At 36.5% G+C, this 21902-nt stretch overlaps 1 protein-coding gene across 1 annotated transcript in view; it reads left to right on the forward strand.

Moving 5' to 3' along the window:
- The window catches only part of COL4A5 (collagen, type IV, alpha 5), a 266384-nt gene extending 255550 nt beyond the window's left edge, over positions 1–10834 (forward strand). Inside the window, exons 44-49 of the mRNA XM_012644645.1 lie at positions 198–296; positions 1792–2004; positions 6460–6637; positions 8722–8836; positions 9191–9363; positions 10209–10834. Of these exons, the coding sequence (XP_012500099.1) occupies positions 198–296; positions 1792–2004; positions 6460–6637; positions 8722–8836; positions 9191–9363; positions 10209–10290 (860 nt within the window). The 3' untranslated portion in view covers positions 10291–10834. The remainder of the gene's footprint in view (positions 1–197; positions 297–1791; positions 2005–6459; positions 6638–8721; positions 8837–9190; positions 9364–10208) is intronic.
- The last annotated feature ends 11068 nt before the right edge of the window (positions 10835–21902 follow it).

Genomic DNA, 21902 nt, shown 5'->3' on the forward strand with positions numbered 1-21902 from the left:
CAGAAGTAAATGGAATGTTTAAAACCAAAGCTAAATCTTTGTTTTCTTCTTTTTTCCTGGGCTTGAGATATCCCATCATTTATCTGGATTTAATCCAAATTATGAATTCAGTGTCTCAAGAATCTTGTATATTCTAGATCTGTCTGGATGTGAAATTATTCTACCCACATTTGAAAACCCTGTTTCTTTTCCTGTAGGTCCAATTGGCCCTCCAGGAGATCCTGGACGCAATGGACTCCCTGGCTTTGATGGTGCAGTAGGACGCAAAGGAGACCCAGGCCTGCCAGGCCAGCCAGGTGAGACAAGTAAAACAATGCTGTTGATGGTGATCTTTAAGTCTGGGAGACCTCTGGGCATAGGGCTTCCACTTGGAGCTATGAGATCTTCCTCTTGAGGGAGCACAGCTAGCTGGTGAATCTGGAGCAGGAGAAAAATAGGAAGGCACATATAAGGGGATTTGCCACTACAAGAGAAACATACAAAGGTTGCTTTTGTTTATGTGTTTAGAGAATTGGAAAACCCAGCTTTGTCTCAAGATAGGGATTTCCAGGTACTCGTTATACTTACCTATTCAGCTAATGTTCAATATATTGATTTAAATCTCCAGACCACCTTGAAACTATTGTGAATCTCACCACATTTGAAAACATCACAATAGGGTATAATTTCCCCCATAAAATGCAGTAAATATAAATGAAAAGTTTAAGTGATCTCATAGACCTTTGAGGGTTATGGTGACATCTCATGCTTAGATGATAAATTGATATGCAGATTTTTGAGGTCACTCATTAATATGTGCCCCTAATAATACTGAGTCTGGTATCTACTACACTTTCAATCTATACTCAATCTACTTCCAAAAAGAATTTGAGTCAACTTGCAATAAAAAATACATTAACATTAAGATTTTTAAAATAGGAATAGAAGATCACATGCTCATTAGATTGTAGATATATGTTAGCAACTCTAGATAATATAACTCTAAATAAAATAAACATAAAGAGTTTCTATTTCAAATATCAGCAGCAACAAGGCAGAGTGGTGATACATATGGCCTTCCTAGAGCCAACAACTTGCCATTTCATTAGTGTCATAGTTCTAGGGAAAAAAACAAGTTAGTGTCATCTTCATCACTGGTGTTGCTGTGAAGTTTCCCCAGAATGAAAATCTATACACACACTGGTCAGAGACCTATATATAAAGAGAATTTTTAAATGAGCTCAAATCAAGACACTAAATCGAAAAGGGGAGCCAGTAGTAGATTGAAAATAAGCATTTTGGAAAGGCATTTTCAGAATGCCCTGCTTATTCTCTAAACAAAAAGGTATGCCTGGGAATTATTCCCCAGACAGATTCAAAGGAAAATGTTTTTCACCACTGAAGCTGGCAAACTGATGGCAACCACACCCTTCCTTTCTCATTGATGAACAAAACATCAGGCTGAAATTTGGTCATGGGGTTCAGACTCTTTTAGTACAGCAAGAGACTAGGTAACATACAGGCTCTCCAAATAAGCATCACTTCTTCCCATCTCAGGTTCCATTCACCCGGTGTTTTAGTGCTTGCCATCTTCAACCAATGCCAGAAGAAAAAAACATGTTTAAATCTCTCTGAGGGCAGAAACTGTATCTTAATTTGTCTCCAAGCCCATGATATCTGATAGTGCCTTTATAGATACTCTATAAATATTGAATAAATTAACTAATATAATGAAGTCATAATGTTTGTCAATAACCATAACAGTGGATCAGAGCTTACTTAATCTTGTATATTGATGATTCATGGAAACAGGTACCCGTGGTTTGGATGGTCCTCCCGGGCCAGATGGATTACAAGGTCCCCCAGGTCCCCCTGGAACGTCCTTTATTGCCCATGGATTTCTTATCACACGCCACAGCCAGACAACAGATGCACCACAATGCCCGCAGGGAACAGTCCAGATCTATGAAGGCTTTTCTCTCCTGTATGTACAAGGAAATAAAAGAGCCCATGGTCAAGACTTGGGTGAGATAATCAGCATCTAATTTCTTACTACACATTTTGTTTTTGATTTGACACTCCTGTTGGGTTCTAGAGTAGCCTGGGCCAGAGTGCCTCTCTCTGTTCTTTTGGGATTTGCAAATTAAAGACCATGTCAAGGGCAACTGAATATATTCACTATGATCTTTAAATAAATAATATTTAACCTTAAGCAAAAAGCATTAATTAGCTATTGTGAGGTACAATTCTTGGCCTAAAGCAAGGCATTTTCAAAAGGGCCACATTTACTTTTAGTTAGCTTAATTATTAAGGAAACAGATTCCCTGGGCTCTCTACAGTATAGCAGCTGCTTGAGTGGGCAGTGTTTATAATTCATGGGAGATAGTTTCCTTTCCTCTGAAACTGGTTTTCATCAAGTTGAAAGATAAGTTCTGAAGAGAATCTTGGTTCGTAGATCAAAGAAAATAAGGTCATTGCTTAATTATACTAGTTTATAATTTCTAAAATAAGTGCCTTAGCTTTACAAAGTATTATCAGAGCAGTTTAAAGCTATACACAGCACCACATTTCTATATGAAATTCAGTTCACAGTTCATTTAAAGTGTTCCCATGTACCTTGTCAGTACCAGGCTGGGCAGCTTGGGTGATGGGATGAGACTGGACTGGATGACTGTCAAGGACTCTTCTATCCCCAAAATTTATTTTCCTGGAATTTTGACTTTGGATGTCGAGGTCCCATTGTTTGAACTGGGGCTGCCTATTTTAGGACTCACTATCCTGTTTGCCTCTATAAAGACATTTACAAAGATAATCTTGGCTCCTGCTTTCTGGGATCTTTATAGTGAGAGGGCTCCTGAGGTCTCATTGGCTGGGCCATTCATTCTGTGAAATCAGTTCTGCAGCAGCAGAGACCCCAGAGGTCTGATGTACTTTCTCTATTCTCAGGGAATATGGCCACACCTGCCAGTTCTGTCCCACCAGAGTAGGCATGTTCTCTTACATGGAAGCCAATGGTCATAGGTGATTTTATGAATCCAAATAAAGTGGGGGTTTGCTTAACATCTTTCATCTTCCTCTTGTACTTCTCTTTTCTTCCTTGTATTTTCTTTTTTTCCTTTTCATCATTCCTTTACTTTCATTCACTTTTTTGCTTTCTTTATGTACATCTTCTTTTTCTAATTTTGCAATTGCCAAATAATCATTAAATTAATGATTATATTATCTTTTGGTACTTTTAATTGGATATCTCATTAACTAATTTAATTTAATATATTTAGATAATTTTATCTAGTATTTTCCTATAAAATTCTTCTCTTTTTTTGTTCATTTTCTCTAGACTGTCAGAGTCTAACTTACAATCAAACTTGTAACGTTAAAATCCTTAACCTATCAGGTCAATAGGAACCATTAGAAAGTTTTGAGCACTATGAAATTAAAAAATGTAATACAAAGAGAAAATGGGATCTGCTATCCAGTATATCATTATAACTTTTCAGAATGCATGTATTTGGTCAAATGCCATGGTAGGGACCAAGATCCTAAAAGTGGTGGTAGATTGCAGAGGCTCTGCTACGGCTCATACAAGAATCACATTGGAAATATCTTGATGACTACGCAAAGAATAGAGGCAGCTTTAGCTTTGATGTTAAAGAAACAATTACCTGACTGAATAAATACAGTCTGTGTTGGATTAGTGGAAGGATTATGGTTATGTAAGAAAGAGGGTAGAAGAGATAAATTGAATACTAAAACTTTTCTATCTGGAAGAAAAAAACATACTGAGAACCATTAGTCTGATAAAGCCTTATACTTTTAAGGGATGGAGAGACATTAAGAGTACATAAAATCACTCACCTTTTGAAAATTTGGAGAATTATAATCCAGGATTCTGCATCATTGTGGGCAGCCTATAGCACCGATGCAACCAAACACCCCTGATCTCATCATTATGGGTCTTCCTTTTATATATCTCTTCCTTTTCTCTTCTTTATGAGACCAGGCAGCTCTGTCCCAAATTAGGCATTAGGTTAGTTTTCTTTTTAAATTACTTTGTAATGTACAAAGCACTTTCATATCCATTGTCTAATTTGATTTTCACAACTATGATCAAGAAAAATATGACAAACATTGTTTTTTTCATTTTATATACAAAGAAACTGACAAAGAGATTAAGTACCTGACTAAAAACCACAGTTAGAAAGTGATGGAGGTAAGACTTGAATGTAACACCTGCCAATTCTAAATCCTTCCCTTTTTCAATTATGCCATGTTATCTTTCACTCTCACATGACCTTGAGTCAGTCACTTCTCTCTGAACCAGTTTTTTCTTTTTGGAAAAAGGGATAAATTAGACTAAATCAATGATTTTCAACCTGGGGAACTTTTGAAGATTCCTAGGCCCATCCCAAACATATTGTATTAAAATTCCAAATGATTCTGATGATCCACCAGGTTTAAGAGCCATTGCTCTTTTATCAGTCATCTTCAGTTTGAGATAAGCATAACTTTTCGGATATATGAAAAATTTCCAAGAGGTATACAAGCATAATTTTAAAGAAATCAGTTTTCAAGTCTTCAACTTTCATATGTACTTTCTCCTTAAAGCCAATCTGCCTGTGAATGTGCTTTGGGTGATCTCCTTTCCCATATCTCCTTTTAACTCTCATACATCTCCCACTTTATAAAAGAGTCATACTACGGCATATTGCCTTGAAGTGTGAAAACCTCTGGGAAACAAATTCAAAAGGACAATTCAAAATAATGGTTTTGGTAAAGTCTCCATTAACTGAGGCTCTATAACTTATTTTAATCCATGTCATTAAGAAATATATTTCTAATAAAAGTTTACTTTTTGTTTAATAATTATAAAGATTTATAATATGTATGGTTTTAATCAGTTTTGAATTAATAATATTTATAATGATGACAGGTCAAAATAAAACCTTTAACATGAAAAATCCGGTCACAGAAATTTTTAAAAAGGTATTTTAAATTTTTGTTTCAGAGAAATATGGTACGATGATCAATAAGACTTCCAAAAATAAAGATATATTACATTAGGATAAAACTGTGAGAGCAGTAGAATGGAAATATAATTTTTTTTTTTTTGAGACAGAGTCTCACTCTTTTGCCTGGGCTAGAGTGAGTGCCGTGGCGTCAGCCTAGCTCACAGCAACCTCAAACTCCTGGGCTCAAGTGATCCTTCTGCCTTAGCCTCCCGAGTAGGTGGTATTACAGGCATGCGCCACCATGCCCAACTAATTTTTTCTATATATTTTTAGTTGTCTGATTAATTTCTTTCTATTTTTAGTAGAGACGGGGTCTAGCTCTTGCTCAGGCTGGTTTCGAACTCCTAAGCTCAAACAATCCGCCCGCCTCAGCCTCCCAGAGTGCTAGGATTACAGGCATGAGCCACCGTGCCCCCGAAATATAAATTTTAAATGCAAAAGGAAACGATGTGTAATTGTCAGCTGTTAAAGATGAGTTTATGTATTTTCTATAATGGCTAATGTTAAGTTTCAAATCATTACATTGGTTACATTTAAAAGAGTGACATAAACGTTTATTTTTAAATATCAATATTCACAAAACACCATAAATGACAGGTGACAAGGTAGAAATGTGGTTTGCAAATTCTCATCCCCTAGTATTACAAAGAGAATAGAAGGGTGGGTTTGGAGCTGAGAGACAATAGCCAATATCTTAATTCTGGCACAGTATCAACTTAAACTCCTGATGAAAAAATTTAGATATCAAATTTTATATAATATCTGATAAAAATTTAAATATCATATCACTTAAAAATGTGTGAAGGGGCTCCATCATTTTTTATCATTCTTTTGTGAGTAAATGAGAAAGGAAAGGCTTGATCACTGGTAGAGATAACCTCTACTGCTCCTATCAACTCTAAATATCAAAGACTAGTTTCTTTTCTTTGTTTTCTCTTCACATACTTCCTTCCTCTCATTTTTTTTCCTTTTTACTTATTCATCTTCAAACTTGTTTGTGATTGCTATGCATATTTGTCAGCACTACTGTTATCCCTGGGCTTAAAGAGATTGCAGTCCCTCACAAGATACATACTAGGAAAGTCTTAGAAGAATAAAGGGCAGCCTGGAGCAGGAAATATTGATAAGATATGGTAAAGACTCAGTGTGTGTCCCTCATTTGTATGCAATAAATTACTAAATATTCTCCATAAGACACCATTGTTTATAAGATGCATCACTAGGTTAGAAACAGCGTTGGGGAATATGTAATGAGCTACCACAGTAAATGTCCACATACATTGTAAAATACATCCTGATTTTAGATGTGTTAAAATATGAGTAAATATTAGAATTTAAGAAATAAAGTATATTTATTACCTAAGAAATGTAGACAAGTTTCTCTTTGAAAAGTTGTTTGTTACTGTTTTAGAAGAAACGAAAGTACCATCATGATGCTGTCCTTCATCTTTTTCTCTTCAATTCTTCCTAGGAACGGCTGGCAGCTGCCTTCGTCGCTTTAGTACCATGCCTTTCATGTTCTGCAACATCAATAATGTTTGCAACTTTGCTTCAAGAAATGACTATTCTTATTGGCTGTCCACCCCAGAGCCAATGCCAATGAACATGGAACCCCTAAAGGGCCAGAGCATCCAGCCATTCATTAGTCGGTAAGGAATTGGTTTAGCTTTGATTATTACCAATCCCCAGTTAGTTTAGCTAGCCAGAAATTAATCCAAAGCTAATAATCTGATGATATTCTTCCTAGGTTAGGTAGAACAGAGGTACCTTTTAATATTCAATTCGCTATTTAGTTTGATCCATATTTATTGGGGATCTGCTTTTGACCAGGCTCCATTATAGACATAACGTAATATATAAAGAACTCATAGTCTAGTAATTTGGCCAATATACATAAATTAATCTTATGTATATCAGGCTTGGGCTAAGTGCTACAATATTTTATTTTATTTTAATTTTTTTGAGACAGAGTCTCACTCTGTTACCCTGGCTAGAATGCAGTGGTGTCATCATAGCTCAGGTATTGAGCTATGATGACACCAAACCTCAAACTCCTGAGCTCAAGTGATCCTCCTGCCTCACCCTCTCAAGAAGCTGGGACTACAGGTGCATGCCACCACATCTGGCTAATTTTTCTATTTTTTTGTAGAGATGGGGTCTTGCTATTCTTGCTTAGGCTGGTCTTGAACTCCTGACCTCAAGTGATCCTTCCGCCTTGGCCTCCCAGAGTGCTAGGATTACAGGCATGAGCCACCATGCCTGGCCTAAGTGCTACAATAGATCTAATAAAATGTTATAGAGGTATAGGGAAAGGGGATATTTAATTTCAACTGGAGTAATCTGGGATGAGTATATGGAAGAAATTTTTTCGAACTGGTCAGTCCTTGACAGATGGGAAAGACTTGAGGCACAGGCAATTTATAAAGGGGAAAGACGTGCTAGGCAGAGGAAGTGAGAATAGGTAATAGATTAATGTGTCTAGAATGTACTATGTAAAAATGGCATAGAAAGAAACGATTGTAAAGTTAGCTTGGGTCTAGATGGTAGAATGTTTCATTGCCAAATTGTAGTTAGAAATTTATTTGGCATATTACGAGAAGCTCCAAAATATTTTTGAGGTACATCTCAGGGGAGATTACTGAACCATCAGTGTGTAACATGGATTACAGACGGGATAGTCCTGAGGTAGAGAGAACAGTTGGATTAAAGGGTATTGCTATAGTCCTGATATGAGTGGATTGGAACCCACAGTGACATGTGTCATGTTATTAGGCTAGATAGGATTTGGCAATGATTAGCTATGTGAAGGTGGAAGTGATAGCTGAGATTTGGAGCATAAGTAACTAAGAGGAGGGTGGTACAATTAATAGAGATTTCCTGGGGTTTTGCCACCTTGAAATCCTAGTTTAACTTGATCTCCTAGGAATGTTGGATATTGCCATTTTTCTTCTGATCATGATCCAGGATTCCAATAACCATAAGAGATGAATCATTGGAAAGTCTAGCTCCTTTGATATTGAATATAAAGATTAAAGGTAGTTCAGCCTTAGTAACGAATTCATGGTTCCCTTTTTAACACATTTGCCTAAATCCTTTGGGAATTCATTTGTGTGTGTGTGTGTGTGTGTGTGTGTGTGTGTGTGTGTGTGTGTGTGTGTATGTGTGTGTGTGTGTGTGTGTGCGTGCGTGCGTGATTTTTTTTCAGTCCCAACTCTTGGGAGTAAAAGGTCCTCTAAATATATCAGCTATTATGTAGGTAAACTACCAAATTGGCCTAAGTCATGTTTCAAGAGGTCCCCTCATGTTCTTTATTAAAGATCTGGTGGGCTCAGTGGTATTCATTCTGTTGCTGTTTTATTTGATTTTGTAGATTTCAGTCACATCTCCAAGTGCCTGGATACCTGCCCAGCATTCTGGATATGTTGTACTTCTCCAGATAGGGCTAAATGGTTAATAAATGTCCTTTGGACCAAGAATAATGGGTGGAGATTGAGAAAGTATCTGTTTCTTGTCTTTTCCAGTGTACCAGACATTTTTCTTACCACACTCTCACACAACACACATATTGGGAGACAATGCTTATACAAAATCAATTCTCAAAGTGCATTTTTTACCTTTTCTGAGCATTGAAGACACCTTGTGGAGCTCCATACCAGGAAGGCTTTCAAAGAAGAGGGACTACTATTTCCAACATACTCTGTAGATTATGTTCCCTCTCCCTTTCCTTTGCCAGATGTGCAGTGTGTGAAGCGCCAGCCGTGGTGATTGCAGTTCACAGTCAGACCATCCAGATTCCCCGTTGTCCTCAGGGATGGGATTCTCTGTGGATTGGTTATTCCTTCATGATGGTATGAAACACTCTTCCTTGCCTTTGTCATCATAACTGACTGTCCATTTTATCTACATTTCTCCCCAATATGAGGAATCCTTGTTATTTGCATAATGATAAGTTTGAACTTTAAATAACTTGTGTCCAGGCACTGTGTTCCCCCTCACATATTTTCTGTAGCATATTTTCATAAACTTCCTATTACTTGCTACTTTTGTTGACTACCCTTAGTGTGAATATTATTCTCTTACCTCTGGACCTAGTCCCTTCACTGGATTTGAATTTTTGACTAAGCTCAGCACACATCTTTGGATATTCAGTAAGGTATTATGGCACATGGATATTGTGGCACATTTTTCCTTGTCTTTTCTAGCATACAAGTGCAGGGGCAGAGGGCTCAGGTCAAGCCCTGGCCTCCCCTGGTTCCTGCTTGGAAGAGTTTCGCTCAGCTCCCTTCATCGAATGTCATGGGCGGGGTACCTGTAACTACTATGCTAACTCCTACAGCTTTTGGCTGGCAACTGTAGATGTGTCAGACATGTTCAGGTAAGGTGCTTATGGCTTTAGTTTAGGTCCAAAACTTTCTTCAGAGATGCTAAGCAAGAGAGAGACAATTCATGGATGGTTTATCTCCAACAAATGTGAGGAATTTATTGGGCTATGTATTTTATTCTTACTTATTCTCCTTATATACTTGACTCAGGTCAGAAAAACCGACTTGACTAATATTAGGTAAATGTAGTTTGCAATGCCTTGGTGTAGTAATCGTTAAATATCGAAACAAATAGAGAAAGAAAGGTTATATGACCTACTCACTGACAAATCAGCATCTCTTCAACTAGATTGAGGCCACCCCAGGAATTGAAGCTACAGTCTGTGTTCTCTCCCCCTATCCAGAGGTCTCATTTCCCAGGATTCTCAGTTTCAATTAGTAAGACTGCATATAATACATGTACCTCAGGATACTTCAGTTTATTGATTTTTTTCAGTTTAAATGTATTTTTATGTGTTGCTTCTTTCATTTATCATTACTTGATATTTTTCTTCTGGTCCTTATCACGTATTCATCATCAGTTGCCCAGATCTCAGTCATTCTGTGACTATTGGAAAAATGTGTCAGAGAACGAGAAAAAGATATCAGAGAAAGAGAGGGAGACATAAATATACAAAGATAATAGTGGTAGGGAGAACAGCACAAACGTACCTGTGACCACTAATTGCTCTGAGGCCATACCAGTCACTGCATTAGATCACATAGCTCAAAAGTAATCCATTAAGTCACTAGGAGAGCTACATAACATAAAGAGAATGTTTAAGTATAAATTTGAACCAGTAATAGAATTGAAATACCAGAAAAGGTGAATCTGATTGTCTTATTTCTTATTTCCCAGTAAACCTCAGTCAGAAACGCTGAAAGCAGGAGACTTGAGGACACGTATTAGCCGATGTCAAGTGTGCATGAAGAGGACATAACATTTTGGAGAATTCCTTGTGTGTTTTTAAATGTGATATATATATAAAATTCCCAGGATGCAATGTCTCATTCTCCCTAACTTTACCACTGCTGTCACCAATGGTGCTACTATATATGACCAAGAGAACATGCTGACTAGTAACCATGAAGATTCAGATGTACCTCAGGATTGTGCCAGAGCAAGGTCTCTGTTATTTTCTGTGAAAGAAATAAGGAAATGAATTTACTTTTTGGGTCCAGAATGACTTTCTCCAAGAATTATAAGATGAAGATTATATATTTTGCCCAGTTACTTAAACAGCACATTAAAAATTCAATTAAGAGAAGAATCATACTGAGTAAAATAAAAGACTGAAGTTTGGGGGAAGAATTATTTTTCATGGTGCTACTAATCCTACTGTATCCCAGGTTTTTAATATAAAAGTGTTAGGCTTATTTTGCTCTGTAAGTAAAGAATGTGTATATTGTGTAAACAGCCTTTTATCTCAAAATGTTGAGTCATTTAGATGTGACCTGGCATGAATCACTCTTTACAGAAAATGTAGGAAAGCTTAGAATACAGACAGGAACATTCTATATCCATGCTTATCAAAGTGAGAAAAGATATACTCTTGCATCGAGTTACTACTGAGAGTAAATTTATTTTGAGTTTTATCCCCTAAGTTCTTATTTGATTTTTAAAAATAAATCCTTTTAGTCACTTTAATCAGAATTTTAAATGTTCATGTTACATACCAAATTATAATATCCAATGGAGCAATGTCTCTTTCGCTGTATTCTCTAAGACTCTCTTAAGACCAGATGCCCCTATTGTCATCTTTCTCACATCTTGTTTTTGCTCATTTCTGACTGGACAAAGTTCTCCCCAACAATTTTGAGAAACAAAAATACACATGGAAAAACTAATGATTCTTTTTCCTGTGCTGCTTATGTAAGAATTATTCTCCTGTGGTCTCTGCTTGTGAAAGAACTGAGAAGACAACACTTGGTTATAGTCTTCTCTCTTCAATTATAAAAAGCCAATTGATGTTTCTTACTCTTTTTTATTTTAAACAGTTTATTATAAATAGTCATAGGATACCTATTTCCCTAGCTGTCATCTTCTCACTTACTGTTTTTAACCCACCAATATCAATTTAATTAAAGATACATGTTGTAAGGATGGTTTGTTGTGTATCTCTTCAGGCTATGTGTAAAAAACCTGCTCATTTACAAATAGACGATAGATCTGCACATCAACAAGTGGTCCTTTCCCAGGGAATCAGTTGCTGCAGACTTTGATCACTCTGATAGCTGATACAATAAATATAATAATGTAAACTTTTTTTCCAGTGAAGAAAATAACCTATTAGAAGATGTTTTTGAGATAATAAATTTCTTGACAACATTGTGTTGATAGCTGGGAAAGGAAGCAGAGCTAGTTTCTATTTAAGTATTCATTAATAATGTTTACTACAGATTAGTGAGTTAATTTTCCTAATGATTAAGAATGAACACATGTAGTTCTCTAAAATAGCCAAGGAATTGCTAAAAATAAGAGGTATGAAAAGCCTCTATAATAAAATTTGTGCTACACCTAAAATATAAAACAACCAAAACAATTTTGAGAATCTGAGATCCTAATATGAATCCATGCAAAATCTAAAACTTAGAGTCTATTGTGGTAAAATGTAGGATCTTAACAATGGTAACTATCTAATGATTTTGTTGGTTTTGCCCAGCCAATTGCAAATTTTAGCTTTATTTTTCCACATAGCCCCCCATGCATGAAAGCACTAATGGGTAATTGTAACTGAAAATACCATATTACATCCCACAGATTTTTCTACATGGTGCACACTGGAAGGTTGCCCCTTGAGTTACAATTGCAAACACTAATTCCAGAGATTTTGCTGTTTGTAGCTTTCCCTCTCATTTATAGCTGGTTGAAAACTTTGGCTCAAAAAGAGCCTCCTTTTAAACTGTTGTATGTACAACTAGTCTGTGTGTTTCTTAAATCCCCTAACTATTCCCACCTGTGCTTTATTGTTTGAAATACATGAACCCAATCCATTCCAGCACCTTAATGTTGTTGACCCTCCCTTGCCACTGATTATTCAAAGATTATTCTGATCTAGCTTCTCTAGTAGTTAGCTATGGTAAGTTTTGCAGTCATACACAGTTAGTGGTTTTCCCACATTGGCAGGAAATGAATGAGCTGTTCTGCTTAATCTGATAGTTTGATTACCAAATATTTACGTATACCAAATGTGATTTTCCCAATTAATGAATCCTTCATGATTCAGATACTACTTAAGGAGCAAATCCTAATATTCCATAGCTATGTGTGCATGTGTATCTTCCAAAAGGCGAAGGCCTCCATGGACAACTCTTCCATTTTATATAGATAGATGATAGATAGATAGAGTATAGGAAAGTAGACATTCTGATTGCTTTTATAATTTGTTGGCTTAGTCTGTAGTTGGTGTCACACTCATAACTTCCACAGGAAATTTTGTTGGACACTTTTCCTACCCAGCCAAATTGGAAGAACAGTTTCTAGTTCTTATGGTGGCAACAAGGTTCTTTGCCTCAATCAGTATGGTTAATTGAAAACTCACTGGTCATTCCAAGCCATCAAAAGTTTATTCAGAAGTTAATCACAAGAGGGCACTATTGCCTATAAAAATGAATCAGCATGTGTAATGATTTGTTGAGCTCATTGTTGGTTGTGGCAGGTTGTCTAAAGTCCTGCCTCCAGATTTCTTGTTTTAAGCTTCATGTATTCTTTCAGCCTCATAAAAATCAATAGCAAACTATAGAAATGATTCCTGAAAGTATAGTCTTAAAATCAACTACAAATATTTTAAGAAGTGGCCCAGTTTCCCAATGTCTGCATTCAAAATGAAGGGACAGCTTTGCTGTCAAAGATTTTCTTCTCAAGAACCTGATTAGGAGTTGGCTCTGGTAGCACTTACTGTGCCTCTCAGCACAGAAGCAAAGAGCAATCACTTTTGTTTGGCCAGGACTTCAGCTGGTGTCTTTGGCAGAGAACCTCATTTCTCAGGCTGGACTATACAAACACCTTCATCCCTTGGCAGCTCCAAAATAAATTGAATAATATTTTAAAATCATATGTCATTTCCATTTTAGAACAGTGGTTTTTAGAGTATATTCAGAGTGCTTAGAAGGTTAGTATGGTGTACTCCTAAGTTGGGATTGAATCCAGATAGGCCTGTCTCCCAAGTTCTACATCAACAAATATTCACTGGATGCTTATTAGCTGTAGGGACCATTAATAGCAATACAAAACCAACTCAACCAGAGAGATGTGTAGTCACCACAATACACTAAGTCCTCACTTAACAACATCAATAGGTTCTTGAAAACTGCAAATTTAAGCAAAATTATGTTCAGTGTCAATGAGGAAAAAAATTTGGTTTCGTTGTATGTTGTTTAGCTGAAAGTTGCAACTTCTAAGAACCTATAGATGTTAAGTGAGAACTTACTGTATATCCTCTGGAGAAGAGGTATCCTCTGGAGAAGAAGAAATCTTTGACTGCCAAATCTTACTAACTCTAGGCCAGACTAGGACAGATAATGGGGCTTTTTGCCAAAGTAGCTGTCTGGAGGAAGCTGACTCACCAGCCTGCTCCCCAAAACATGGATAGGCTAAAATCACATTTACGTAACCGTAACTCTCTATTTCTCTATGAATGGATGGCATGCCTCACACCTGACCCTACAGGATAACAGATTGCTGATGTCATACCAATTTATGCCGGATATATTCTGTTTCCCCCTCCAGAGTCATATTGTATCCTTCACCCTACTTTCTTCCCCAGAGGGTTCCTGACCCCTCTGGCTTCTGGTTGGGTTCAACCAATGGGATGTTCCAGCAGAATAGCAGAGGAAGGAACAAGAGTGGGGTTAAGGTATTTATTTTTATGGCTCCTTCTCTGTGGGGTCACCTCAGGTTGGCTTGTGCCCCCTCAACTGAATGACCCTACTCTTCTCAAGATGACCTGCTATTTTTAATTATCTCCCTTTCTGGTTCCAGTAACCTTTTTATTCTCATCCCTTTGGGTCTAGGTGTGGCGACAAGTCTGCTGTTGCTGTGCTGCTAGACCTGGATTCCTGGACTACCTTTTGCGATTCCCCCATACACCACCTACATATTTCTAATTAAACTCTCCTAATTTAAGTGTGTTGTCCATTTGCTCTTGACACTCTGATGAATACACAACTCCTTCTAGTTTCCAAAATCTAGGGTAAGTGCTTTATTCCATATGTGGCAACATGAGGGTGAATCGATAAAACTGACATACATGATTAAGTATGCATCTTCTTTGAACTGAGCAATGGGCCAGTGGAAATATGACTTAACTCCACTTAAGACCTAGTTTACCAAGCTTTATTGGAAGCTGTTTTCAAAGGTTCTTAGGGTGAAATGAGGCAAAATATGTTCGTTATGATCCTAAATTATTTACCTATTTTCAAATATTGCCCCATTGGATCTCTAAAGAATGCACTTTGATTTCCCCGACGTGGTCATTTGGTTTGTTACATCTTATTCCAAATGAAGAATTTCAGTTGCCTCACTCGCAGACTAGATTCTAAATACCAATAACTGATCTCTGAAAGCTCCAGAAAGACAACTCCCGGTAGTACTATTTCTATGAGAGCAATCTGCTAAGTCCAATGTGCATGCTTGCAGTCAGTGAAAAGCCCCAGCTGAGAAATAGACAGTTTATTATGGTTTTCTAGCCTCAGTAGCATCTGTGAAAGGTAAGCCTGCAGAAGTTCTTCAGATATGCTTCCCTTCTGTTCATCAAGGGTACCAGAGCGAATGCTTACACTAGAGATTATGGAAGACAGGACAGGTTTCGAAGCCAAAGGCGATCTGAGACTACTATACTTGCTAATTTTGATCAGGGCCACATGAAGCCTACCAAGAGTGAACATACTTTCTTTTCAGGTAAAAAAAAAAAGTTTTCTGGCTGATTTCTTCAGGGCCAGTAAAGTGTTTGCTGTTGCCAGTCTATCATAAGCTACAATGGTAAACCCAATGTCCAATCTTTGTGTCTTTCTCTGACACAATAATTTGACACTTGCTTGGGCTCTGAGAAAGGCTACCTCTAATGCCTCTGCAGTAATAAGAGCAACACCTTATATAGTTCTTATTAGAATGTCATTCTTCACACATTTCATGTGAGTCTCAAAAACTCTTGATGTATACGAGCAATGCAAGGATTGGTCTCCAATTTATAGATGCATATGCTAAGCCTTGGTTAACTGACTTTCCCAAGGTTACAGGGCAAGTCATTAAATTCTTTTCACTTAAATCTAATCATCACCTCCTAGCCATGAAGATGCCAGTATCAAAAATCTCAGAATCCTGTGTGGTAGCGATTCATAGCAGTACAGGAGTCGCTGCCTCATGAGAAGTGATAAGCTGCATGTTTTGGAAATCTTGGTTCCCAGTTAAGGATGAGTGCTTTTCATAGCACCATTTCAGCACCTGCGACCTCTTGGAATTAGCCCTTGGACACAGGAGACTTGTAACGAATCCACTGTACCTCAGGATACTCTTGGCTGTTTGGTCTAAGCCTCTGTAGCTAAAGAAAACTTTATGAGTCTGGCCTAATGCCCACCTCACGTGAGCTTCCTCTGGGCTCTTGAATCCAGATGAGCTCCTGGAATTTGAATGCTCTGGTCTGCAAACTCTCCAGTGCTACTATGGTCTAAGTAAGGGCCAGTTATGTAAATCTGAGACCATCCAGATATTAATAGTATCTATCATCTATTATAGACAATGAAGAAAGTACTCTGTGGAGGGGAAATTTTCTTTAGTTCCAACAGGAAAGTTCATTATATTTTATCTACATTTATTATACATAAACACAGAAGCAACTTGAGTTGACTAACTATAACCTCCGTTGGTCATGTTTTACATGCAGTAGTTTTCCTTATTTGGCTCCCCTCAGTGGAAATTTAGGCTAGGAATCATATGAACAAACATCAAGCCAACTGGGCCAAGCAATATGTAGTTATTTATCAGATTAGAGAGGCAAGGCAGGTGAAAGACAAGTTGGAAAATACCTAAGCTAAAATAGGGCCCTGCTTACTTTATAGTAATCAGGATATAAGAAGCCTGGTTTTTAGGTTACTAGGTTTAAGTATGTTCTTAAGTTGACTATGTACTTTCAGATGTGGCGGCTGTTGCCCACCTTTAAGGCCAGCAGCAGCGCAGAAAACTCTCCCCATAAAGTGCTAACAGCATGAAGCCATTTTTACAGACATTTCCTTCTCCTACTCTGGGAAACCGGCATTTTCTTTTATTCTCTGAGCAAGCAGAAGCAGCCATGGGTGCGCGAAAAGGTGCTAAGGCTTTTCTCCTTACAGCTCTGTTTTTGCTTCATCTATTTTGAAAATCTGCTGTTAGATGCGTAAATATTTATGATTGTTATGCCCTCTTGATGAAATGATCCCTTTATCATTATGATAATGGTAATATGGTAAAGAAAATATTCATATTCTTTGCTCTGGAATCTGCATTGATAGCAGTATAGCCATCCAACTTTCTTAGTATTAGTGTTAACATGATTTTTTAAAATTATTTCATTTTTAACACATTAACTGCCATGTAAGTTGTATGTAACTCATGTTAGTTTTGAGCCTGGAGCCTCATGAAGAAAAACCCTGCAGTTGGTTCATGAAAATCTTACTTGTTGATGTTCTTATTGTTACAGTTAATATTGACAATTGCATATAACTCACACACAGAAAACAATAAAAAATAACACATTTTTCATTAAATTAGAAAGGATCATTTTGTTTTCAAAGTTTTTATTCTATTTTCTTAATAAAACACCGTTGCCCCAAGGAAAAAAAATTTTTTTTTCTAGTGTCGCAGTCAATGTGTTAACCTAGCTCTGTCTTGGTGCATTTCTTGAGGGGAATAAAATTGGATGTTACTTTTTTATACAATCTGACAATCTTTGCTTTTTAATAGACCACATAATGTTGTTATTGATATGGTTAAGTCTATCATCTTGTTATTTGCTTTCTATTTGTCCCATTTGTACTTTGGTTCACCTTTATACCTTGTTTTGGATTAATTGAATATTTTTTCTGATTCCATTTTATCTTCTTTGTGGCATATTAACTACAACATTTTGTTTGGTTAATTTAGTGGCTGCTTTAGGGTTTATGGTATACATCTTTAACTTATCACAATCTATATTCAAGTCATGTAATTCCACTTCATGTATGCTATAAGAATGTTATGATAGTGTATTTTCAATCCCCCCCTTGATCTTTGTGCTAATATTTTCATACACTGTACATTTAATATGTTATCAACCCAACACATTATTTTTATTTAAACAGTACTTTCTCTCTTGTATTAGATATAACTCACATACCATAAAATTCACCCTTTTAATGGGTACAATTTAATGGTCTTTAGTACATTCACAAAGTTGTTCAACCATCATCACTATCTAGTTCCAGAACATTTTCATCAACCCCAAAATAAACCCCATGCCCATTAGTATAGTCACTCCCTATTTTCCCCATCCCTTCCTCCCCACAGTCCTAGGCAACCACCAATCTGTGTTCTGTCTCTATCTATTTGCCTACTATGAACATTACATATAAATGGAATCATACAATATGTGGCCTTTTGTGCCTGGCTTCTTTCACTTAGCATAATGTATTCAGGGCTCATCCATGTTGCCTCACGTGCCAGTACTTCATTCTTTTATTTTTTAAATTAAGGTGAAATTCACATAACAAAAAACTAACCATTTCAAAGTGAACAATTCGAGTGCCATTTAGTACATCACAAAATTGTGCAACCACTGCGTCTATCTAGTTGCAAAACATTTTCATCACTCCAAAAGAAAACCCTGTATCCATTAAGCAGTCACTCTCCATTACCTACAGCCCCTGGCAGCCACTCATCTGTTTTCTGTCTCTATAGATTTAACTAATTCTGGATGTTTTATATGATATAAATGGAATCATACAATATGTTGTCAGGATGGAAAACCTAGTAGGTGCTCACGGCATGGGTGGAGAAAGATTTCTCACGCAGAGATTAAGAAATATAACAGTGAAAAGGTTTTTTATGTTCTCAGAAGCACAGAGAGAATGAGAGAGTGAAAGAGAGAGAGGAAGGTGGGGGAAGAGAGCAGGAAGATGGCATGGCAACCCAAAGAAAGAGAAAGGAGATGCCAGCAGCTAGGCTAAGTGGCTTGCTGCTTTTCTGGGGACAAAGAGAAAAATAGTAATTGTTGTGAAGTAATTAGCAGGCAGCTGTGAGAGGTCAGGTTGCCTTTCATGTTTCCTCTGGTCCTGAAGACTTGGTTATCTCTGAAATTTATCACAGGGGAGGTGATTTTGCCCCTGAGATATGGTTTTGCGCAACCTTGATACCTTTGTCAAAAACCCCTGCTATGGGTCGTCTTCTTGAGATCTCCTTGAGGCTTCAGAAACAAATTCTAAAAGCTGAGAGCTAGTGAAATGTAAAGAGAAAGATTTACATTTCCTTTCTGGGCTCTTTTCCGGTGTTTGTGAAAACAGAGTCCCATCCTTACAATGTGACCTTTTTTTGTCTGATCTCTTTCATTTAGCGTAATGTTTTCCAGGTTCATCCAGGTTATAGCATGTATTAATGTTTCATTCTTTTTTATGTTGCATAATAATACATTGTATGGATATACCACATTTTGTTTATTTATTCATCCACTGATAATTGTGTTGTTTTCACCTTTTGGTAATTATGAATATTGCTGCTATGCACATTCATGTACAAATATTTGTGGAATAACTATTTTCAATTCTTTCAGGTATACCTAGGAGTAAGTTTGCTGCATCATATAGTAATTCTATGTTTAACTTCCTGAGGAACTGCCAAACTGTTTTCTACAGCAGCTGCACCATTTTACATTCCCACCAGCAATGCACAAAGGGTTCCACTTTTTTCACATCCTTACCAAAACTTATTATTTTTCCATTTTTAATTATCACCATCCCAGTGGGTATGAAGTGGGATTTCATTGTGGTTTTGATTTGCATTTCCCTAATGATTAATGATGCTGAACATCTTTTTGTGTGCTTGTTGGCCATTTGTATATCTTCTTTAGAGAAATATCTATTTAAATGCTTTGCCCATTTTGGGTTGTTTGTCTTTTTATTGTTGAGTTGTAAGAGCAGTTTATGTATTACAGATACTAGTCCCTTATCAGATATATGATTTCTGAATATTTTCTCTCATTCTGAGAGTTTTACTATCTTGATGGTGTCGTTTAAAGCACAAGAGATTTTAATTTTGATGAAATCTCACTTATCTATTTTTCCTTTTATTGCTTTTGGTATCATATCTAAGAAATCATTGCCTAATCCAAGGGCACAAAGATCGACTCCTATGTTTTAGCTCTTACGTTTAATTCTGATCTATTTTGAGTCCATTCTTATACATGACGTGAGGTAATGGTGTCCTAGCACCATTTATTGAAAAGCTTATTCTTTCCCCCATTAAGTTGTCTTGATACCTTTGTCAAAAACTAATTCACCATAGTTGTATGGGTTTATTTCCAGATTCTCAATTCTATTATATTAATCTATGTTTGTCTTTATGCAAGTACCACACAGTCTTGATTACTGTAACATTGTAGTAAGTTTAAAATAGTCAAGTGTGAGTGTTTCAACTTTCTTCTTCTTTTTCAAGTTTGTTTTGGCAATTCAGGCTCCCTTGCAATTCTATATGCATTTTAGCATCAGCTTGTCAATTACTGCAAAAACAACTAGAAACCAACAAGGATATTGACAGATTGCATTGAATCTATACAACACTTCGGAGAGAATTGTATTTTAACACTACTAAGTCTTCTGACCCATGAACACATAATGTTTTTCCATTTGTATAGGTCTTTAATTTCTTTCAATGATGTTTTCTAGTTTTTGTTGTACAAGTCTTGCACTTTTGTTTAATTTATTCCTAAGTATTTTATTCTTTTTGATGATACAGTAAATGGAATTTCTGTCTTAATTTCCTTTTTATATTGCTCATTGCTTGTGTATAGAAATACAATTGTTTTATTTTTGTTTCTGTATTGATCGTGCATCCTGAAACTTTGCTGAATGCATTTGTTAGCTCTAATAGTTTTTAGTGCATTTCTTAGGATTTTATATATATATGATCATGTCATCTGAAAATAGACCTAGTTTTACTTTTTCCTTTCCAATCTTTATGCTTCTTATTTATTTTCTTTGTCGAATTTCTCAGGCTAGAAACTCCAGTACAATATTAAATAGAAGTAATGAGAATGAACATCTTTTTATTGTTCCCAGTCTAAGGAGGAAAGTTCCAGTCTTTCACCATTAAATATTATGTTAGCTATGGATTTTTAATAGATGTCCTTTGTCAGCTTGAGGAAGTTCCCTTCTATTCCTACTTATTAAGTGTTTTTATCATGGAAAGATGTTGGGTACCATCAAATGCATTTTCTGCATTGAATCAGATATTCATGTGGGTTTTGTCCTTCATCCTATTAATTAGGTATCACATTGATTGATTTAAATATGTTGAACCAATCTTGCATTCTTGGTATAAACCCTACTTGGTCATGGTGTATAACCCTTTTAATATGCTGTTGAATTTGGTTTGCTAGTACTTTGTTGAGGATTTTTGCATGTTTTTTCATAATGGATATGGCTCTGTACTTTTCTTATAGGGTCGTTATCTTGGTCTGGGATCAGCATATTACTTACTGGCCTTACAGAGTGAGTCAGGAAATATTCCTTTATTGTCATTTTTAAAATAGTTTCAGCAAGATTGGTGTTAATTCTTATTTAATGTTTGGTAGAATTCACCAGTGAAACTATTTGGTCCTGGGCTTTTTATAAGTTGCTAATCTGAGTTGCCAGTATTTTTTAAAGATTTTGTGTCTATATACATAGGGGATATTGGTCTATGCTTTCTTTTCTTGTTATGTCTTTTTCTGGTTTTATTATCATAGTTTTGGTATCTATGAGGTTTTGATCTCATAGAATGAGTTGGGAAGTTTTACTTCCTCTTCTCTTTTTTGGGAAAATTTTTTGAAGGATTGGTGTTAATTCTTCACTAAGCATTAGTTAGAATTCAGCAGTGAAGTTATTTGTCTTGGCATTTTATTTATGAGAAATGTTTTGATTAATAATTCAGTCTCTTTATTTGTTATATCTATATAGTTTTCCATTTCTTCCTGTCAGTTTTGGTTGGTCATGCCCTGGAAATTTTTCTATTCCATCTAGTGTATCTGACTGCTCTGCAAAAAATGTTTAGGGTATTCTTTTATATTCATTTTGATTTCTCTAATGTCAGTAGTAATGTCCCCTCTTTCATTCTCTTTTTTTTTGTTTTTGAGACAGAATTTCACTCTGTTGCCCTGGCTAGAGTGAGTGCTGTGGCATCAGCCTAGCTCACAGCAACCTCAAACTCCTGGGCTCAAGCGATCCTACTGCCTCAGCCTCCCGAGTAGCTGGGACTACAGGCATGCGCCACCATGCCCGGCTAATTTTTTCTATATATTTTTAGTTGTCTGATTAATTTCTTTCTAGTTTTAGTAGAGACGGGGTCTCGCTC

This window comes from Propithecus coquereli, unplaced genomic scaffold, assembly GCF_000956105.1.
Source record: "Propithecus coquereli isolate 6110/MARCELLA unplaced genomic scaffold, Pcoq_1.0 Scaffold104, whole genome shotgun sequence".
NCBI classification, from domain to species: Eukaryota; Metazoa; Chordata; class Mammalia; order Primates; family Indriidae; genus Propithecus; species Propithecus coquereli.